At 36.4% G+C, this 11,132-nt stretch overlaps 1 protein-coding gene across 1 annotated transcript in view; it reads left to right on the top strand.

The window, feature by feature from the left end:
- Nucleotides 1–2,530: 2,530 nt before the first annotated feature.
- The window catches only part of mark2b (MAP/microtubule affinity-regulating kinase 2b), a gene marked incomplete in the record, with an annotated part of 43,145 nt that continues 34,543 nt past the window's right edge, over nt 2,531–11,132 (top strand). Inside the window, 1 exon segment of the mRNA XM_024288165.2 lies at nt 2,531–3,863. Coding sequence (XP_024143933.1) covers nt 3,816–3,863 — 48 coding nt within the window.

Raw genomic sequence — 11,132 nt, 5'->3', positions numbered from 1 at the left:
AAAAAAAAAAAAAAAACGACATTATCATGAATAAAAAGACACAGGGAATTCTTTGAAAATAGATCAAAAGGTGATCAGAGTGGGACTTTAGAGTCACTAGAAAGAATTTAAGTGCATTTTCCCCCAGAATATGTATATTTGTATAATTCTGTTTACTGTAATTACTTCATTCTTGCGCTGTGCCACACAAACACGATTTTTGACAAAAATTACAATAATGCTATGAAGGAAAGACATCAAACACCTGATAGATAGATAGATAGATAGATAGATAGATAGATAGATAGATAGATAGATAGATAGATAGATAGATAGATAGATAGATAGATAGATAGATAGATAGATGTGCAATATACTCAGGCATCCTGCAGATGGCGACACTTTCACAAAATTCCTAAGCAACCACATTGATTTTTTGCTGAAAAAGGGAAATAACATCATACAATTGTGATGTTACCGAGTTTGTATGTTTATAAAAATAATTGTCTTTAATTTCAAAATAAGAGTTTGTATTCCCCTACAGTGTAGAACCTGCCCTTGAGGGCTCTCCTTTCATCATGACGGAAGCTGATTTTTCCCTTGATTCATCTGGAAATCCTGCCAGCTGGATTCTTTCCCAGTCATTCCCAACAAGTCTCCCAGGCCTCCTCTTCATTTCCTGATGTATCTTTTTTTATCATTATTATCCTCTGTCACCATTAATGATTATGAAAGCACATCTTCAGACATGACCAATATTCTATACATTGATACCCAAATCATCTCAGGGAGCCTATGGCTGTTGCTAAGTAACTTGAACGTGTCCACTGCTGCTGCTGCTGCATCTCACACGAGCGGATAACATGGGGGTATATTTACATTTTATTTTTAGTGCTGTGGTAGCAAAGGAGGCCCATAATTTGACTAGACTGCTGCAAGATAGTAGGAGTTCCATGATTCAACTACCTTTCAGCCACGCCTGTGAATGGCAGATCTTAAAAATAGGCCACACTTTAGGCTAAGTGACTTTAACTTGTAATAGGTTTCTCTGTGTCACATCCATTCCCGTTGCACCACTATAACTACTGAAAGCTAGATATTGCCCCTTAATGCTAGGACTTCATAAAAAAATCCTCCCTTTTTTTTTCGTTTTGCCTTGAAACAAAAAAGGTTCTTTAAAAAAAGGAAGAAACAAAAAGAGTGACAATAAAAGGGGAACGAGGAAGTGACTTTGCTATTGTAATGCACCTGGCATTTAAATAATTCTGCCTGCAAAACTGGGTCTAAGGAGGAAACACTGCATCTGTATGGGGTGTTCATTTCTCCATACAGAAGTGGGAACTAAGAAGTTGAATCACTCATTTACATTTTGTACTTTTGATGTGATTTCATTGTTTTTTTTAAAAGCAGCAATTGTAGACAATACAATAACAAAAAAAAAATCACACACATAAATAAAAATTAATTTCATGTTCACTTGAAATTGATTAAATATGATTGTTAACTAAAAATATACTTTAAACATTAGCTTTACTAAATAAATTTCAAATTAGATTCATTATAAACTACTCAGCAAAAATAGACTTTATCTGTTTATTCAACTTTTTGTTTTTAACATTTACAGTTTGTTCCCAGTGTGCACAAAACATCAAGACAACTATAAAAATTCAATACTAATTTCAAAATAAGAGACTTAATGTTATTTATGGTTAAAAAAAACATAGTAATTAATACTATTGATCAATAATCCCCCGCGACCCCGAAAGGGAGGAAGTGGACAAGAAGATGGATGGATGGATGGATGATCAATAATTTGGCAAATTTATTTTTTTTCCAATAGTAAAGAGTAAATGTCATCATGTTTTAGAGATTAAAGGTCTGAACAACAATAATATTCCTCCATATACTGCTTAATTAGAACTTGCTTTTTGAGTATTTAAAACTTTTTGCTTCATTTCAAAAGTTTTCCCATAATTAATTTGTTTTCTGTACATTTTTATTATTACTGGAGTAAATATTTGTATAACAGTCACTTGAAGATTTGTTTTCATAATTTGCATTCATTAAAAAAATGTGTAATTTTAAAGAGGACATTCTTTAACATAAAGCTGTTTTTGCCTGACTTCACAAGTTTTATACTAATTCATATTTTGTATTACTTTTTAATTTTTATTAGGGTTAATATTTATGTTAAATTTACTTGAATATGTATTTGTATTTTCATTTATTTAGAAAAGTTTTTATAATTTAAATACATATAAAGTATTTCCTTTGTTTATACACAAACAATTAAGCGTGAATATTTTTCGCTTTTATTTTGAAAAATGTTTGAAAATGTATATTTAACCCGATATATTTCTCCCCCAATATAAAAAAACTACCGTTCATTGAGTCAAACAGTAGTATATATTGAGTAAAACCATAGAAATGTAGTCGTCAGGCCCTCCTGGCTACATCCACGTCTGCACCTGCCGGTTCTAGACCAGAGGGAAGGGCAGTCAGCGGCAGTTCCGGAAAATGCCGAAAACAGCCGAACACGGAGCTCCCTCCCTCTCCCCCCTCAGTCGTGGTGCAAGCAGCCATGTTGCCGTGAGCTTGTTCCGGTATCAGGGCAGGATCGTGCGCACAGACGGCATTCGGGCACAGCTCCTCGCCTTCTTGCCTCTCCCGCCCCTGACACGCATCTCCGAACAAGAAAAATCAACTTCTCCAATAATGGATTTTACAACTTGATGATTCCGTCTCCGGCTGGCTGGGATAAGAGTCGGCGTACCGACTGGACGAGCTGGTATATAGCTACACTGCAGTGCAGCACTGGTGGACGACCTTATTCCAATCACGCAACATAAGAAGGAACGCGCCAGCGGTTTCCGTGGATTTGGAGTTTTTGCGGGTTGCTGTGTGGCAGTCGCCGCCGCTGCGGTCGCCGGGGATCAGCTAACCAGTTAGCCTTGCCTTGTAAAAGGACCGCTAAATTAGCTAGCTACATGGGCTAATGCCGTCAAACCAGTTAGCCAGCGCAACAAATTAATTTGGAGTGTCTAACCTACTATGCTGCCACTTTCCAAAACAAATATCTTTATTTTTCAAACCCATTGCCTCGAGGATTAACTTGGAATATTTAAATCGTTTTTTCCGGACTTGGGAAGGTCGAGACGTGACCGGGAATAACTTTGGCCTGAAAGTTTGTAGACACCGAACCTGGCTTCGAACCTAAAAGGAAACGTCTGTGGCACAGAAAGAGTCAGACTTACGGACGACGCAGTTTTATCCTAAAAACATAAAATATATACATATATATTCCCCCATATATATATGTATATTTAAAAAAAATTGTGCCCCAGTCGGATAGTTAGCTACCTTTAGGTTAGCGTGCTAGCCACCTAATTGTACCTTCAACTCAACCGTTGCCCAACTTTTTTTTTCTTTTCAAGATAGCATAAGTGGCTAGCTGGTTCGACCGTCACAAGAAAAAGACGGCAACTCTATAGTTCTGTCGGATCAATGCTTAACACAGTTTGACCGTTTTTTAAAAAGATACCCGCTAAAGGAAAACCTTTTGATTTTCTTGTTGTTTGTTCAGAAACATGGGGCGATCAGTCGCTACTAGCTAGTTCCTAGCTAGCCGGCTAACTCCTAGCCTCGGATGAGGGACTGGACTTGTTGATTCACGGGATATCTGTCAATCCTCTGGCTGGATAACACTGCACATCTGTCGGACGTTTGCCTCTGTCATCAGCTCCACGGGTGTTAGATGAACAAGAGACACTGACCGATCTTTATTGCCTCGCTATTTTTTCCCCCCATCTTTTTTAGAACTCCCAAGTCTTGCAAACATGTCAAGAGTTCCGCTGTTGCAAGTCATCGAAAACTCGACTGGACAGGTAAGACTGTCGTCTTATAAGCTGCTGTATTTATGTCGTAAGAATGCTGTGAGTAGAGGCCCGACTTGGCCTTCATTGGTGTTTGGTTTTTTCGGCTCTTTCTCAGTCGGTTCTGCCTTCGCCACAGCAGTGATTCACCAGTTTGCCTACGCAATTACACTGGATTTCCCACTGCTTGCAGCACAGCAGGGCTGATTTAGGAAGCTGTTTAGTCTGAGTCTTGAAGCACGTCTTCCTGCTTGACTTTTTGACACTTAAAACTGATCTTCTGACGTTGCGTCATATATAATATTATAATCTGTGTTTGCTGGTAGTTCTCTTTGAGGCTGCAGCCTTTTTGTGTCCAAACCGCATCATTAATTTGAGATCTTTTAAGGATTGATACTTGAGTTTTAGATTATGTGGAGTAGATGTACACAAAATCGATGCTTAATTTTTAAAAATAAATCGAATTGGTCTTTAAACTTTAGGACTCAGATCAATGAAAATGGTGTGCGTTTTAACATGGCATTTTGCTGACGATGTTAAGAATATTAATCTCAAAGTTGGACTTCTATTTCTTTTATCAAGTCGTTGTGATTCGGGAACAGACGAAAAAAATGTTATTCATAAAAGATCATATTTGTTGCTCTGCTCCATTCCGATGCATCCACTTGCAGACGACTAGATCCATGTCCGTCTTTGTTTTCCTCGTACAAGCCAGCATCCGGCTCAAAACTGTACAATATTGCTCGCCATCTTTGTTTCACCAGAAGTGTTAGGTTGGGGCTGTAAGCTAGCAGGCTAACTTGTAAACAGAAAGCTCTCAGTAAGGGGTGGAGTTGTTTCATGCTGACGCTTCCACCCAGACAACTTTAAGCACGTTTTTAATTAACTTCTGCCACTCTGCAGAAAGGATGTCCCAGAAAACTTCCTTTTTTTCAAGTTTAGGCTAAAAATAATCATAAACTTAAAACACTCAAAGGATGATTGGAGTAGGTCCATAAATGTCCATGAAGGATCTACATTTTACACAAGTTTGTGATTTCAGATAGTAGAGATCCTTATATATTAAATTAAGTCTGCATACTACATTCTAATAGGTTAGAAATTTTTAGAACATGTTTAAAAAGGCATAACAAATAAACTTAAGGAGAACCCCTTTTTTCCTATTTCATTATTTTTGTGAGTGAAACCACAGTTGGGTTATCTGCGGGTAAACTAACGTCATGAGTCAGTGTGAGGGCAAAACCGCCATATTTCACAATTGACGGTGCGCTGTAGAAAAAGAAAGCAGGTTGACACTCAGCTGATATGAGGGTGTAGTCATAACTCTGAACACACAGGGAGGGACAGATGCTTGTTGGCGCATAGCTACACCCTTATGGGAAAATAAAGGGGAAGAATGAAGCTTTTAACGATATAATTGTCAGTCTAAACATGTATTACACACTCAAAGAATCTGTTAATAAAACATTTGGAACAAAAAAAAGTTAAAACTTACTAGTGACACATTGAGAATAAGATGCACCTTTTATAGTGCATTGAGAAGCTTATTTCTGGAGCTTTTTTTTGGTTAAATGTATGCTGACATGTATATAAAAACACCTGATCATTTCAAGACAATCAGAGAGCAGGAAAACACAGAATATAGATGTAAAACTATTTAAAGCTCTTCTTTACAGACTACCAGTTTGACTGTAGCCAAGTTAAGATTCACATCTCAGCTGGAAAAAGTTCATACCTTTATTATTTTTTGTAGCTTTTCACTCAAGCAACAGCCAAAGTGCTTGGTAGTAAATTAACAGATAATGTATTTTTATTTTTTTTTATCATATTAGATTAAAATCTCTTTAAGATAACTTAAAAAAACGACTTGTATAGATGTCGTTTCTTCTGCTAACGAGTCCTGTAAACTGATGGCACTGAAGTGGAGCCATGTGGGTTTTCACAGTGCCAAATTTAAACCTAAACGGTGTCAGTACAAACACCTCCTAACAATTCCGAAGTACAACAGTGATGAGGAGGGGGTGATTTGGGCTGGTTTCTTGCTAGGCTGAAATAGAATCCTCCAACAGGACAGCGTTCATGAGAGAGAGCACTATAATCTATACTGTTCATACAACCATATAACTGAGGGGGAAAGGGCTCAAAGTCCAGACCTCACCCTGATGGAAATCGGGACCTTACGACATCTGTTCATTAACACATGTCTGTTAGGTATAGAACTAAAACAATAAGCTACAAGAGCAGGTTCAGAACTCGCGCTGATGACGTGACATCCATAAAAGAACCGGTTCTACAAGCGGCACTCTCCGGTTTTATTTTGTTTTCCACACACCTCATGGATTTTATTGAAGCTGAATAAATCACGTTGGGGGGGAAAATATTATTTTATTTTTACAAGTCAAATGAGTTCTCACTGTTTTCCTCCAAACCATCCCCACTTGTTTTTATTAGTGCTAAATGTCTTGCCCCAAACACACAAATGAATAAATGATTGAAAGAGCCTCTACGCACCATCAGCATCAGACCCACATCCTAATGCCTCATCGACAAAAGTGAAATGTGATCCGAACAGAAAGCTCAACGAACACACAGCAAGTCATCTTTGGCAAACTGGAAAAATCTATTTTAAGTTTGGGAGCAGATGCCTGTTACGTAATGATTTTTTAAATTGTTTGTAGGAGTAAATGTGAGCTCGGAGCGTTTGCTTGTCTCATTTGCTCATGTGAAGGATTGGCTACCAGTCCAGTTTAACACCCCCCCCGCCCCAAACAAACAATGACATGTGGGACAGGGTCACGCCCCCTCACCACCCTATGCATGACGAAACAAAAAATAAGTCATACTAAAGTCCCAAAAATAAACTAGGCAAATTTTAAAGGCTTTTGTTGATATTTTGATAAGTCGCACCCCTCATTACTAAGTTTCACCACTGAGAATACTATCTTTTCATCAGTTTTATTTTAAGAGCTGTATTATTAAAAATCACTTTGATTGATCATTTGTTCAAGTTTAAAGGCAGAAAGTCGTTTAGAAGAATCTTTAAAATTCAGGGTAGAAAAGTTTTTTTGTTTTTTATTAACATAATAATTTAATTGTAGTCTATATTTAAAAACCAGAGACATTCTTTCCTCCTCCTAATGTGTAAATAATAGAAATGCTCTCATCAATTAGTCAGGGATTGAAATCTGCTAATTTCCCACATGCTCAGTGAGCCCTGATCAGCACTGATATGCTGAGCGGCGCCCTATATTTCTGATTTTTCTTCTTGAATGTCCATCAATTCATATTTGTTTTATTCTCAAAGATTAGTTTTGTTAATCATCTGGTGATGTTAGTTTTATATCTGCAACGATGGAGGCAACATGCCACTTACGTACAGCTAGCAAACACACTCGACGAAAAGCTAACAAGCATTGACAAAAGGTCCAACTAAAACTCTGTTTAGCTTTTATTTAACAGCATTTAAGACTCCACAGCTAAACAGCGACTTCAGGCAAACAACCTGTTTTAATGGAAGACTTTATCATGAACCCAATGTCATTCTTACTCTTATCAATTATTGGTTATAAGCATGTCGTGTCACTCGCAGTGTTTAAACAAGGGCTTAAACTTTGTCAATTGAACTTCCCAGCTACAGAGCACAATATGTTCACCTTTATGATATTTCCATACTTTCAATGACTTAAGTTATTTATTTAAATATAAAGTAGTTGAGATAAATAAAAAAGTGAATTTGAGATTTAAACAAAGCTAAACTAGTGATATAACCATAGAAATCAATTAAAAAAGACACAGATGTGTATATTTGGATTACAAAATGATATAACTTTATTTATACATTTTTTTATGCAGTATCCAAATATGTTTATTTATTCAACCAATGCTCTACTATAATGTGTTGAAATGGAAAAAGTAGCAATGATTTGGCATTCAAGTGGTCATTTTTCTCAACTTAAATAAAAATGTTTTTACTGATTAAATATCTGTCAGAAGTATACATTTTGCTCAATTGCCTTTTGTCATAAAACTCAATTTTACAAAACTCTTGTGGGTGTCAATTGAAATAAAATTTAATTCAACCGTGCTCCTGTTTGATCATGTGCCAAAATTAGTTATGTCCTTACGTGCAGATGCCAGGTTTTAAGAGGTTAAGTAAAAATAATGTTTGTAATAAGAAATATACAACAAAAAAGTTGTGAGTGACACAGGTTGTACTTTATGCAGATGTGAGCAATTCAATTGCAAGAACTCTCACACTTTAGTCCTTACAATGGTACCTTATAGTTTGACTTTAATCTAGTAAATCTTGATGTACAGATAAGCTGAGTTGTTGTTGCATCTAAATGTGTTTTATCACTTAAAAATTGACGTCACTAGAAGTTTCACAACTCCTACTTAACAGTACATTTCTAGCCTGAGGATCAAACTAGCAAAAAATCATGAATGTTGTGCAAAGCACTCAACACTGAATGACTAAATCAGACTGGTAGACTTTTGGTGCACTGATGAATATAAAACATGTTTGCATTTCCACCTAAATGAAAGAGTTTAGTAAAACTACGCACATTTTTGATTTAAGCTAATTTTTTCCCAGACTTAGAAACAATATTTAGAGATTTGCTGGCCATGTGGGAAGGGTCTGATTCTGTTCCATAGCCACTTGTTAGATTTATCTCTTCTAACATGCTAAGAAACAAGAGACCATCATTTTACACATTTCAAATATAAATTCATATATTTTAAAGAGGTTTTTGTCTGAAAAAAAAAAACTAAAAATGAGCTGCTAAAATGAAAAAAATATCCATTAGAAGCAGATGAAAAAAATACTTCCCATCATGGCATAATCCATATCCCTATTTCTCATTTTTGTTCATCGTTAACTCCTATGCCCTGCTCATGTTAGTCGTCTCAATGCAGCCCATTCCTGTCCTCCTGCACGCCACAGTGGAAACATGGGAGTGAAGAGAAAGTTTGGGGTCATTGCAAATTCTTAACTGGGTTTCTAGGCAGAAGTTCACAGATGGATCCTCCTACATAAACATTCTGTTTTAGAGGACGCATATAATAACCCTTTGGTGTCAGGTCTCAGGATACAGGACAAAATGGCACCGGACATGAGGGCAGCGCCAGCGTTGACGTAACTCTGTGCTCCTCTTGGAGAGTTGAGTGTACAGTATATTCTGAGCTGCTCTACTGATGTGTTGGCGGATGAAATAGATATCCTGTGCTGTTTAGCTTGCATCTGTTAAGACTGAATGAGTTTATTTTTATCGTCTTTTGTTTGTTTTTTTACACCGAACAGAATTTTTGTTTTGTGGCAGGGGTTTCAACTTTTGCAAGGCTGCTTTGCACATGCTTGCTAGCTTCTCTGTTAGTTAATGTTTATTTGAATGTGGTTGGTCTGTAAGCTACTAGTCACAGATAAAAAACTATTGTCATTTGCTGAACAAAGATAGGGTCACTCAGATGCCAAAAAGTGACTTATGAGGCATTTCCTCTGAAATGAAAAAGGCACTTTAGCTAACATACTGCTATGGTTTTAGGTTGGCATTCTTGACAAAAAGTTTTAGCTTAAGCGTTGGTATTGCCCTACAGATAATTAGCATATTTTGCCTGTGCATTTATGGGTTAGAAGTCCAGCGTTTCTCTGTTTTTAGTTTGTAAAGTTGACTGAAAGTGGGAGGGGTTTGTTATTACCTTCGCATCAGCTGCTCCTTTGAGGAACTACTTAGAAGTTTTTTTTTTATCATCATTGGTGTAACACCAGCTAGCGGTGTTAAATTACAGCACTATTGCTTCAGAAAACTTGTTTTTTTGTAGTAAAAAGTCTGTATTTTCAAAATCCTGTAGTTCAGTTACATATTTATTCTTATTTATTGAACTTACTTACTGTATATTTAAATATTCCAAAAACAAAACTTAACCATTGTTCATCTACCGTGTTGACATGTTTGTCAACTTCCCCAGAGAAGACTGTCTGATTTCCTGTTTTACAATCTTCCTTCTAAAACTACTTTGCTCTTCGTCTGACACAAAGGCAGCTAGAAATACTGGTCTGGCCTTTCAGTTATTTATTTATTCATTTATTTTTTAAGCCAGCTGAACTGAATCCCTCTTCCACTGAGTAGTTATGTTTCACTGAAAAGAATTGAAGTGAAATACCAATTCATCATAGTAACCATGTTGAGAAAATGTAAAGCAAGCTCCACCATATGGTTTTCTAGGTTTCTTTTCTTTACTCTGGTCTCACGCGTAAGTGAAACACTGAGAAAACAAAATGGTGCTTTAAGTCTTAAAATGACAAAACCAGTTTGTGCTACTAGGATAAAGTGAATACATGCGACATCGATGCAGTCGCCTATTCCAATACATTTTCCTTGCACGTCTGTACTATGTGCCCAGATCCTGAGAAAACAGCAGCTACTATTTCTAATCTTTTTTCCTTTTCTTTTCCAGATTGAGTAATTGTGTTAGTTAAGCAATAATGCTTCCAGAGCCTATAGGAATAACTATTTTCAGATTATTTTTGATTCAATTGCACTGTGTTTAACCCTATAACACTGGCACTATAGCTCCAGTTTTTAGATTCTTTTGACTACCATAGTTCTTCAGTCGTTAAGTTTTTAATTCTCAAATCCTGACTCATGGATTTTATGTGAAAAGGGTTAAATTTGAGCAATAATAAGATGATTTTGCTGTGGATCATTACTTAGGTGGTTGTCTGGTTCAATTCTCAGATCAAACCCTATTTCTTACTAGTTAATGTATGATTAAATGGTAGCTATTTTTTTGTGTTGGCTAAATGTCTTTAAATTAAATTAATATGTATTCATACAACAGATAAAAACAAGAATTTTCAAGGAAAGAAACGATATTTATCACATTTAAACAATGCCACACTGAAACGTTTTTCTGTCAACTCCCTGGTTAACCTTAGTAGCAAACAAAACACAAACGTCACTGTTTTTGTATCATTTTTACAACAAATCCTGGAAATGTTTTCCACAGTTTTTCCTTCTTCAAAACCATGCTGCCTACAGTTCCAGTAGATTGATGACATTAGAAAGTAAATGAAGGTGCAGCAACACCTAAATACTGTAATACTGCCTGAAAACACTCAGTCCTTTAATCTAAACTGACAAGTGTTTCCAACAGACGTGATTTCTATGCTGACTTTTTTTTTTTAAGTAGAAATACCAAAAAACGTCCACACCTAAATGAATATTTTACAGATCTGGTCTGGCATAGTTTCTAGCAGACATTCATATGATGTCACAAAAG

This window comes from Oryzias melastigma, linkage group LG18 (genome assembly GCF_002922805.2).
Source record: "Oryzias melastigma strain HK-1 linkage group LG18, ASM292280v2, whole genome shotgun sequence".
NCBI lineage: Eukaryota > Metazoa > Chordata > Actinopteri > Beloniformes > Adrianichthyidae > Oryzias > Oryzias melastigma.
This window is presented reverse-complemented; position numbering and strand designations above follow the sequence as displayed.